General features: G+C 36.0%; 1 protein-coding gene across 4 annotated transcripts in view; it reads right to left on the reverse strand.

Moving 5' to 3' along the window:
* Positions 1-12,701, reverse strand: part of VAV3 (vav guanine nucleotide exchange factor 3) — a 389,664-nt gene that overhangs the window by 140,940 nt on the left and 236,023 nt on the right. For all 4 annotated transcript variants that reach the window (XM_036863586.1, XM_036863581.1, XM_036863570.1 and 1 more), the window contains exons 16-17: positions 1,151-1,252; positions 743-843 (exon numbers count right to left, since the gene is read on the reverse strand). In XM_036863586.1, coding sequence (XP_036719481.1) covers positions 743-843; positions 1,151-1,252 — 203 coding nt within the window. The remainder of the gene's footprint in view (positions 1-742; positions 844-1,150; positions 1,253-12,701) is intronic.

Consider the following 12,701-nt stretch of genomic DNA (forward strand, 5'->3'; position numbering starts at 1 on the left):
AAAAGTTTTACTGATTTTGAAAGGTCTTATTGATAAAAAACAGAGAAACTCAGGGGAAAAGGACAAAGAGAAAGAAGAAGAAAGAGAAAGAATAAAGAGGCCAGAAGAGAAAGAGAAGGAAGAGCGCCCAAGAGGAGCAGAGAGAGGCAAAAGGCTACTGAATGCATAATTGCCAACAGTTTTAGAAACTGGTTCAGGTCACGATCACGGAGCATTATTTTTAAAAACCAAGGGGAAAATATTTACACAAAATCCAAAGGATACGTGCTGTTTGTTAAATGCTGTAAAATGACAATGTATTCAATTCATTAATTCATGAATTAGTCTGTGTAATGTTTACTCCTGGCAGCTTAGCATTTCGGAGATGAATATTTAAGAGAAAAAAGGAGAAATTCAAAAACCAAAGACAGAATTAAAGAACCATTTTTGTTTTGTTTTGTTTTTACACCTCCATTTGTGTGTCTTGGTTGTATTTGTACAGTGTTGTTAAAATTTAGGGGTTAAGGGTGAATGAAATGGGTGACACGGAACCTTCCAAGTCCCTCTTGAAGCCCTCAGCCTCCCAGGTATGTATAGAAGTCACAAGAATTTCCAACAATTTTCTAATTGTGCTCATAAATGATAGTTTCAAAAGGCGATTTGTTATAATAAACATATATTACGAGTAAATTAAGCCTTAATTATGTTTAGCAAGTTTTATGTTCTCATTAAAAGCAGAATCACAACAATAAACATGACTTACCAGCAGAATTAACTCTGCCGCAATTGTCTACTCTTCCCAAACATTCTTTGTGTGCTCTTGCACCACACTTAACACATAAATAGCCTTGATAAAATGTTCCCCTGCAAGGTAAAATTAGAGGGTGATAGGTTAAAAGGTGCGAAATTCTGCCTATAGGAAATCATTACTGCCAGAAAGCAAAACAAGAGAACACAGTGCTATGCCGAGTTCCCTTCAGTGGAGGGAGAGGACCTTCCTGGGTTCTGAAGGAACTGTCCAGGCACAAGGCCAAGGAAGGACCTGATGGATCCAAACTCGTAAGGCAATATCCCCACTTGAGAACATTTTGCTGGGACCTTAGCAAAGTCTGAAACATTTGGCAATTATACCAGTTCCTTTAAACTGAAAACCAGGATCACACCAACTTACCTCAGGAGCATCTGGCAGACTTTGCAGGATGTAACCCGGTTGAAGGTGTGCATCTTGAACTCATGGAAATTGGAGTCTGCATAGTCTGGCCTTATGTTGGACCTACACAAAGGGAAAAAAGTAACATCCTCAAGAGTGTTTCACAACAAAACCGCAGTCTAATTCATCAACATTACATTGGGTAGAGAGGTGATTCAGTCAAATAGGCTATTAAATATGCAATGTTTTCTAAGCCAAAGTATGCTTTGCTTTAAAATATGCACCAAAATCTGGTTGCATGAGAACCAGCAACTTGTAAAGATTGAAGCAACCTAATCCTCCTCAGCATTGAGTGTTCCCAGGGAACTTTACAGAATGGCCACGTAGGTCAACCTGTCAGGAGAAACATAAAACCTGCTAGATATTCACACTGTGTGATCATTTCTTTTCTCTAACCACATCACTGAAACAGAAATGAGCTGCAGGGGGCGGGAGGGAGGGGAAGAGGGTGCTGCATTTTCACAGGGTCCCTGTCCAAACAGGTATGTGGATTATGTAATGATCTGTAAAAGTGAATAAAATTTTATAATAAGTGTTGAAACAAAGCATCAGTCTGATCATTAAAAACTTCCTCCTTAACAAACAGTCCACTTTCCTTGCAATCCAAATAAAAACTAAGCAAAATTATTTTATCATTTATATTATACACATATGCAAAAAAATACTAAGCATACTGCACAATGACATTCACCGTGTATTTACTCTGTGCCAATACTGTGATAAAAATATGATTTGTTCATTATATCGCACTTAACCTTCACACCAATCCTAACTGGTAGGCACTAATAATATCACTAGTTTACAAACAGGGAAACAGAGGCTTACATTAAAGTAAAGGAAATGGCAGAGCTGGGAACTCCAACCCAGGTCTGTGCTCTTAGCCACCAAAGCTATAGTGCAAGGAGGAATTCAACAATATTCACCTTCATATAATTAGATTTTTGTGTCTAATAGGCATGTTGGAAACTGTTAAGTTTAGTCATCTCCAGAGGATTTTTTATATTATTCTTAATTTGTCCATGTCACCAAAGAAAGCAGAAAAATTAGGAAAGGATAAGTTAAAAACGAATACAGATCAGAGGTACACCTAGAAAGCGAAGATGATGTTCTCTGAGATGTTACAAGCAATTTGTGAGACTGCAGGAAAAGTTTGAGATACTGATGAGCTAGGATTTCCCCTTTTATAGAACACAGCAACTCTCAACCACATTGGCGTAATGAAGCATAACACAGGCGGGCGACCAGGCATCAATCTCTGAGGTACCAGGAGAAGCCTTATGAAAAAACATTCACAAAGGCAATTGGAGTAGCAGGCAGTGTTGCAGAAGTGTCAGCAAGGTCAGCCTTCCAATCCATCTGCTGAATATGAGCGTGCTCAAAATGAAATCAAATATTAGTGCCATCTGGGATTTCTCTGCTCTGTGCTTCTGGTGACCTCACTTTTTAGGAAAATGTTCCACTGCGTGCTGAAAAGCACGGCCATTTCCATAGAGGCATTTTTTTGTCACTGATGAAGAAGTAGAGTTCTTCTGCAGGAAAGGAAAAGGTGGGAAAAGATAATGATCTAGAAACAAAACTCTCTTCACATTGTTTAGAAAACATTTGATTCCTGAGTCCATACAGCCAGATGGGAAGGGCCATTGTTCATTCCTCTCTGAGCGTCAAGGTGATAGTCATAGAAGAATTGTCAAATAGCAGCTTCGGTCCCAGGAACTTGAAGAATTCATCACCCTGGAGTTTTAGAATAAAAGTGGTCTCCTTCAGGCAGAAACTCAAGTAAATAGATACCAAATAGGTAAGAATTTAATTAATCTTAGAAGTCTGCCTGGGACATAGGTAGAACACCTTTCTCCTAGGGTCAACCCAAGTTGTGTGTGTGTGTGTGTGTGTGTGTGTGTGCGTGTGTGTGTGTGTTTACCATCATTTGTATTTAACACTTTCACCAACTAACTAGGAATAAGCTGACTTTTCAGAAGACAAAAGCTGAGAGGAAGATTACACTAAGAGGTTAAAAAGAAAAATCTTACATAAAGAAAAAAACTCAGAAAATATTGTTAACAGTAGTTGCCGTAAGTTAAGTGAGACCTGAAGTAGTAGGGTAGAATGATAGAAAGGAACAGTTGGAAGTTTTCTTTTTTTTTTTTTAACTAAAACTGCATATTATTTTAAAAATTTTAAATCAAACACTAAAGAATAAAAGTTAACTCTATGACCCTGCAACTGCTATTGAGACACTATAGAATATAAAAGCATAGTTGAGGGCAGGAATCTGAAATTAGACCACCTGGGCTTAAATCCTAACTTGCAAATCACTAGCAGGGTGACCTTGGGCAGGTTAGTAAGTATAAAACAGGAATACTAATAAAATCAAGCTTGTAAAGGAAGGTAATTTATATAAAGTGCTTAGGACTTTGCCTAGCCCAGAGTTGGTGTTCAGTAAGTCTTGGCTCTAATTTATAAATTGCTGATTCCAAATCCACATAATAATGATGTGATCAGGATAATACTTTATGAGTGGTGAAGAGTCCCTTGGTAGTCTTGGGAATTTCTAGAGGGTCCCCATTCTCCTGGGAATTTCATTGCAGGAAGGTTGTTGTATGTTCAGTGTCCTTGGGACCAGGAATCCATATATAATGATTTAAGCACAATAAGAAATGGGGTTACTCAGAAGAGGACACATATGCAAAAAGCCCAGGGGATTAGATGAAGTCATATCAAGCACCAACTGAAGAGAAGAGAGACATCAATACACATGGAGATGCAAAAATCAAAGACAGTAAGTTGGCTAGATGGGAAGAGCTGGAAAGGCAGGTTGAAGGAGAAGAGGATAAAGAAACACCAGGTTTATAGATTTGGTAACAAGGACAAAATTGATCAAAAGTAGAGTTTATTGCACACCTCTCATGTACCAGGCACATTAATTGACTCTTCATATATTTTTTCACATTTACTTCTCATAATAAACCTATAAGGTAGAGTCATTCATTCACTTCATATTTATTGAGCACCTACCATATACATAGGCCGTGAAGCAGGAACAGAAAGAAGAGCCCTTTAGCTGGAGCCCGGTGGGTGAAGAGGGGCAATGTAGGAGATGTGTAAGAGAGGTTGGCAGAGCCAAGGAAAGAGTTGATCTTACACAGGGATTGACCTCACATTTAGTTGACAAAAAAAAAATCTCTGTGGCTACTATGTAGAGAATTCCTTGCAGTGCAGCAAGAGTGGACATAGCAAGACCAATTATGGGGCTGAGTTGCTTGCAGATGAGAACTGAAGATCCAATGTAAGTCAGCTCACTTGCTTGGTGTTGCAGCTATACAGAAAAGATTCCATTTTAGTAACCTGTTTTGATATACTACAGTTTACTTATGAGAACGTGAGTGGAATCTCATAGATTCCATTTCTTTTGCTTCATATAGGGCCCATTATTAATACAATTAATCAGTCAATCAAATATTTATAGAGCGAGGCATGTTGATCCTCTTAAGGCTCCTTATAACTACATGTTCTCCTCCAATTGCCCCCTCTTGTCACCTGGTTCCATGTGGGAGCCAAGCTGAGGACTACACACCTCGGCTCAGCCTAGGCATCCTCTTCATCCTGCAGATCTGCATTCCCACCGTTCCTCAGGCATCTCAAATGCAGCACATACAAAACTCAACTCCATAACTTTCCTAACATACTTGATTCTTTTTTAAAAAAATAGAAACCCTTGTGTCGAGGGCTGATTTTCAATAGATGACAGCAACGGAGCTGCTATGTATGAAACCCTGAAGCAACATATCTGATTCTAATCAAATTCTGATTTCAATCCATCACCATTCACCCCATCTTCCAGCTGAGAAACTCAAGAGTCATGATGAATTTTTCCCTCTCCCTGAAACTTTCCTACATATTCATTCTCTCTTAACCTCTCATCTGTTCCAATTTCTCCTTCCCTGACACTGTGACTAATTTCTATTGATTCAACCTTAAAAATACCTCCTCTAAAATGCAGGTTCCATTCTCACATCTCACTACCTAATTCAAGCCCTCAATATCTCCTAACTGAATTGTGACAATGAACTTCTTAATTATTCCATCTCCTACTTTCTCTGCCTATTTAAGGCCATCTTCCATACTATTCCCAGAATCACTTTTAAAAATGAAAATATGGGCTTCCCTGGTGGCACAGTGGTTGAGAATCTGCCTGCTAATGCAGGGGACACGGGTTCGAGCCCTGGTCTGGGAAGATCCCACATGCCGCGGAGCAACTAGGCCCGTGAGCCACAACTGCTGAGCCTGCGCGTCTGGAGCCTGTGCTCCGCAACAAGAGAGGCCGCGATAGTGAGAGGCCTGCGCACCGTGATGAAGAGTGGCCCCTGCTTGCCACAACTAGAGAAAACCCTCGCACAGAAACGAAGACCCAACACAGCCAAAAATAAATAAATTAATTAAAAAAAATAAAAAATAAAAATAAAATAACAAATGTTCAAGTACAATTAATGTCTAAAAAAAAAAATGAAAATATGATATGTCACTCACTCCTTTGAATATGTCCACCGGTTCCTATTGCCTACAGGGATAAAGTTAAAACTTCTAGCAATGGCATGCAAAGTGTATTAAGCTATAGCTTTATCTACCTCTCACCTGCCTCTTCTTTTCCAAAGACTCACAAGCCATACACTATAGACACACAGATCTTCTCACATTTCTCAAGCATATTCTTCTTGTCCATAACCCTCAGTTTTGTAGTCCATTCATTCTAAATGTTTCCTCTAGCTTACAACTGTTAATTTACCTGGTTACTCATTTAGGACCAGATTAAAAAATGTGACTCCTTTGATAATATCTTCTTTGAGTCTGCATGATAGTGATAGTGATTATCATATCATCTAGATTTCCAAAGTACTTTTTCAGCCTTCTAGTATAATACTACATTGTATTATAACCACTTACCATCTGCTTCCAACAACCAGAAAGCTGTTCTATGCTGTTTATATTACCAGGACCTAGCTCAGTGTCTCATATCTAGTATATATTAAGTTGATATTATTGAATAAATAAATTAATTAACAAATATCCCTATCTATACACTAAGTATTCTTCTACTTAGAGGGAAAAGGACTGAAAAAAGAAAAAGCATAGTCATCACACCCTCAGAAAGTTGTCCACTGAGTTAGAGAAACAAAAACATCCATGAAATAATGAAAATTTACAATTAAGGAGCAAAGAAATAAAAAGCGGAGATCAGTTAGTGGTTACATTAGTTAGAGAAAGTCAGTGGTATTTAGTAGATAAAGGAAAGGGGGAAAGTGATATAAGTTTTGGGGGAAAACAAGACTGAAAGTTCACAAATGAATATCAAGTGTTCGTAGAACAATGGACAGATCAGGGCATCATCTGTGACACTGTGATGGTTAATTTTATGCGTCAACTTGACTGGTCCACGGGTTGCCCAAATTTTTGGTCAAACATCATCCTGGGTGTTTCTATGAAGGTATTTTTGGATGAAATTAACACTTAAATCTGAGACTGAGTAAAGCTGATTGCCCTCCCTATGTGAGTGGGCCTCATCCAATCAGTTGAAGGCCCAAATAAAATAAAAAGACTGACCATCCCTCAAGTGAGAGAGAATTCTTTCTGCCTGACCACCTTCGAACTGGGACAAAGACTCTTTTTGCCTTCAGACTCAAACTGAAACAATGGCTTTGCCTGGGTCTCAAGTCTTCAGGTCGAAGGACAAAACCACACCATCAGCTCTTCTGGTTCTCAGGCCTTTGAACTCATATGGACTATGCCTTTGGCTCTTCTGAGTCTCAGCTTACTGACTCACCCTAGAGGTCTTGGGACTTACCAACCTCCTTAAGTGCATGACAATTCCTTATGACATATAATACACACACACATATACATACACAAACACATATATATGTCTATCTATATATGTACACACCTTATTTGATCTGTTTCTCTGAAGAAACCTGACTATTACAGAGATACTAGGAAATAATGTTAGGCAGGATTAGTGGGGCCAATTACCAAAGGAGGGTGTGGGAGCAACATCTAAGTTCAAATTTGTCAGCCTCCATAACATTTTCCTTGACACCCCAATGCCAACTTAATATGAACCACCTAGGCTTTCACTAACTTTGTACAACCCCTAAAAGAAATCACCACATAGCATTAAAAGTGCTTGTTTGCATGTCCATCTCCCTGCTGGCCTATGTGGTGCTTGAGGGCAGGGGGCATGACTTCTCCTTTTTAACTTTGGCTCACATTTACAGTTATCAAACATTCGACTAGGAAAATAAGCTGCTAGACATTTATGGTTGATGGAAATCAGAAAAACATGCTTTTACTATAGCATTTAGTTTACTTATTTTCAGAAGGCTGCCTTTGCCACATTATCAGATGGAGATTTGGATGGAGTACAAGAGAGAGAAAGATATTTTTACTATGCCAAAAAATTTTTATCTCCCATATAAAAGAAAGCTGAAGAAAAACAATGATTAACTGAATTTCAATTAAATGTTATAATTTATGTTTATTTACCTACATCCTCTCTTCCTTGTGAGAATATTTAATCTTTTTACAAGAACTAGAATGCAACTCATAGATACAAATATATTTCAGTAGTAACTACAACAGGAGTTATAGTTATAGTCAGCTATTATTTTAAAAATGTATATATTTAAAATTAACATTCTTCTCAATTTTAACTATAAACTGATATCTTTTAGTAATATAGTTTTAGAACACAGGAAGCAAATATTAGCAAAATAAAATAATCTGTAATGATCATGACTAATTAGAGTAGAAGATGAGAATCAATTTATGACATCATACTATCTCATGCCCTGTCAATATTACCAACATTCAAATATTCAGTTCATACCTGGGTGCCCACTCCAACAGGAAAAAAAAAATCACCATTATGGGCATTGTGACAATTATACAAAACACAAAATAGTTTATTTCATCATACTGCATTAAAAGTTAGGTGAGAGAGCTGGAAGCATAAATTGGTGCTTTGAAAAATACTTGTCTGAATGCAGCAGGCTTTTTTGTGCACCAAAAATACACAGAAAAGTAAAAATATATACACACATAGCTATATGTGTAAATATTGCTGAAATTCAGAAAATATACATTTTGACAAACAAATGCCGGGCATAAAATTACAGTTAACTGTCCCATAAGAAAATGCTGAGCAATCTTAATTTTTCTATGTATTATTCTATTAAATTATTTTATTTTCTATGACATCACAAGATGATGCATCTCATCTTGCATCCTTCTATTAACCTCTATTACTTAAAAGGCAGTAAATTACTATAAGCAATAATACTTAATCTTGTTTTCCAGAGCAAGCATTAAAACTCATTTAAAATAATATGGATACTCTATTACCTTAGGGATACTTAGTTATATCATGTCTCATTTAAAATAAATTTTTTAAGGGATTTCCCTCATGGTCCAGTGGTACAGAATCTGCCTTCCAATGCAGGGGATGTGGGTTCAATCCCTGTTCGGGGAACTAAGATCCCACATGCCGCAGGGCCACTAAGCCCGCGTGCCACAACTACTGAGCTCGCGCGCCTCAACAAGAGAGCCCACATGCTGCAAACTACAGAGCCCACACACCCTGGAGCCTGCGTGCCACGACTAGAGAGAAGCCCGCGTGCAGCAACGAAGAACCCACACGCTGCAACAAAAGATCCTGTGTGCCTCAACGAAGATCCCACATGCCTCAACTAAGACCTGACACAGCCCCACCCCCCCAAAAAAATAAAATAAAATAAATTTTAAAGTTTTCTGAATTTTAAAAAATTTTCTATGTATTATATATGTGTGTATATATATATATATATATAAAACAATTTCTCAGATTAATAAAGAACCAAAAAAGCAATGGATCATCTCAAGGGATGTCAAAAAAAGACATTTAATAAAATGTATCATGTGCTTCTGATGAAACTCTAAGTGAGCTAGATGTTAGACTAGATGTTAAGGGATGTTTTCATAACATGATAAAGAATATTAAGCTAAAGACAATTGAAAACATATTTAAAACACTATCACAATCATATTAAAGTTTCCTGAAGTCAACTATACTACTCGACATTTTTCTGGAAGAGCTGATCAATATAATATGAAAAGAAAAATAAATGTGAGAGATAAATATTGTTAAAAAGTACACAGAATTATCATTTGGAGGTGACATTATGGAGACTACTAGGAAAAGCCAAGAGAAGAAACTTAAAACTAATGACACTAATAAGAGAAAAAGACATATCAGGTGGTGTCTGGAGAAATCCATCTGTAAGCTTCCAATGTTCTCCAGCAGTAAAATGCAGTAACACGTGTGTAGTGTTTTTACCCAGCAAGATTCCTTGCAGCTCATGGCTCAAGGATTTTTGGGGGGTTGGTTACACAGGCAAGATCAGCCACAATCATTAAAAACTCTCAGAAGGAAAGTAGGTGCCCATCATAAACCACTGTATTATTATTATTTTTTTAATTTAGGCAGGCTAGCACAATGAAATTCAGTACCCCTGGCACACCAAATAACCTTACCACTTAGTACCATAGGGACAGGGAACATTTCAAAACCCAAGTTCCCAGATGTCAGTCAAGGTCTAAGCCTGAAAGCAGACTTTGCTAAAGATAGCAAACTCAAGCCTGCCATGTTAACTCTTTCTTGAACAAAAATGTGTAAGAAAAATCATAGCATGAAATGTTCAGGTTCTGGATGAATAAAATTTTAAAATTAACTGAGGGAAATAAAAAACATTCAAGTAAATAAAAGCTACATACCAAATTCCTGAATAAGAAGCTTGCATATTTTATTATAAATACACTGTCTTTCCTCAAGTTAATTTATAAATTTAAAACAATTCCTTCCTCCCAAACCAACATATAGACACACACACAAACACAAATATACAATGAGAATTTTTTGAACTTGACAAATGATTATAAAATTCAACTGGAAGAATAAATACATGAGAATAGTTGGAAAAGTTTTAAAACTAAGATGAATTATTATAGGGGGTACATGGTAAGCCATCATAACCTAACAGATACTAAAATGTCTTTTAAAGCTAGCATTATTAAATCTGTATGGTACCGACAACAAAACAGACAGAAAGATCAATAATAAAGCCCTCAAGGAGATCACACATGTGCAAAAACTCAGTATGCAATTTTTGTGGCAGTTTGTTCATTTATTTTTCCATTCAAAGAAAAAAAAACAAACAAAAACTTAATATCTAATACCAGGCAGTGGGATATAATGATAAGCAAAAACAAGTAAAGTCCCTGCCTGTTTGGTGCTGGTAGGGAAAAGAAATATCTAAATAACTCTATAAACAATTGTGAAACTGCAGGAGTGACAACTGTCACAAAGAAAGATTGTATTATGAAAACTTACAATTTGGAATGTGACCTTATCTAATGATTATCACAGAAGGCTTTCCTACAGAAACAATGCTTGAGCTGACATCTAAAGATGATCAAGAATTCAGGCAATGAAAACGAAGAATGTTCCAGACAGAGGAAAGATAACAGATTATAAATACATTTTAGAAAGTACACTTCCAGCTTTTTGAAAATGTTAAGAAAGGACATTTCTATCACCCATTTTATAACAAAATTAAAATTCAGGTAATTAAAGATTTACATTATTTATTTGATAAATATGTATTACATACCTGTGATGGGCCATGAATACTGCCAGCAATAAGGAATAAGAAGATGGACAAAACCACTGCCCTCATGGAGTTTATTTAAATGTCAACTTATCTATAAATCTATATTTAAATGTAAAATTTAGAGAGAAACCTGAAATTTGTTTTAAGCAAAAAACAAAAACATAAAAGTACTTGAAGAAAATACTGATGACTACTTACATAATCTTTAAAGGTAAAAAAATAAAGATAGCTAGATTTATTTATTTGTAAAACCCCAAATTCTTCCTTGAATCAAAAACAATAAAAATGAAAAGAAAAAGCAGGAAAATATCTGTAATTTTCATGATAAAAGATTAACGTCCTTGCAATATATAAATGCTCTTAAAATCTATAAGGAAAAACAATGAACACTCCAAATGAAAAATTAGCAAAGAAATTAACAGGGCAATTTATTAAAAAAAAGAAATAAAAACAATTAATGAATATACAAAACATATTTAAGTTACTAGTAACCAAAAGAAATGCAAATTTAAATAAGATATCATTTCACATTAACAAACTGGCAAAAAAGAAAAAAAGGAAAAGAAAAAAAGATAATACCTAGTGTAGATGAAGCTATAGAAATATCCAAAACCTTAAAGATGTATTAATCATATGACAAAAAATTCTGCTTATTAGAAGTAATCATGAAGGGCTCACTACAACATATTTAATAATTAACATTGGAACTGATTTAATTAAAAATAAGGAACAAGGTAAATTATAGCATATCTATAGATGGAATATTATACAACAATTAGAAATGATAAAGTGAACATACATATTAACCAAGAAAGATATCTGCAATATATTAAAGGAGAACAACTTTATTCCAAACTATCTCCAGAACTGTGATTAATATAAGACATAACTGCTTGCTAACATACATAGTGAATTGGTAGAGGCATTATGAATTATGAATGATTTTTTAAAATTTAGAGTTATGTGTTTTCTAAAGATTTTACAGTGAATATACATTATTAAATTTATTCCTTACATCTACTGTTTCCAGAGACAAAAAAAAAGCAAATACAACCATAACAATCCACAAAAGCTTTAAAGAGGTTAAGCAACTTGACTAAAATACACAGATAATAAGTCATTGAACAGGATTTGAGTCAAAGATTTGTCTCAAAGCCTGTGTGTTTACTCACTATGCTAAAAATATCGCAAGGCAATTAAAAAGCAAAGACAAACTGAATTAAATGTTTGTAGCATATGTGAAAATATTCTTGATACAAAAGAAGCCATTACAAATCAATGATAATACAATGATGAACTGACCCATAGAAAACTTGGCAAAGGATGTGAACAAGGAATTCATAAAGAAAAACAACTCATTGACAAGCCTGTAATAAACTATTCAGCCTCATTAGTAAATGTAGAGACATGGGAAGGCTACAGGAGACACATTGTTTGGAAACTGTCATTCCTGGACCCTGATTGCTTTGCTGTCCCCTTCTCACCCCCCTCAGGGATGTGATCTTAGTGATGCTGCATTCAGTCTAAGAGCTCATCATTTGTAAATATTTCCATGAATGGAAGCACACAGACTGTTAGTGCTTCAACATGGAAGTCTAGCCCCAAGTATAGAAGTATAGTACTGCAGCATGAATTGAATGTTCTGGAATAGGCAAGATGCTGCCCCACGCAGACAAAGTGACTGACAGTTATGGGCCCAAGAAAAGCTAGTCAAACTATGGTGCATTTGTTCCTACTCTATCTGCTGTCAATAAGACCTTCTATCCTTGACTAATTAAAAAGGATTCTATTCAGACTTCTTCAGTGTGAGGGGTGGG

The sequence above is a fragment of the Balaenoptera musculus genome, chromosome 1 (assembly GCF_009873245.2).
Source record: "Balaenoptera musculus isolate JJ_BM4_2016_0621 chromosome 1, mBalMus1.pri.v3, whole genome shotgun sequence".
In the NCBI taxonomy this organism is placed as follows: Eukaryota; Metazoa; Chordata; class Mammalia; order Artiodactyla; family Balaenopteridae; genus Balaenoptera; species Balaenoptera musculus.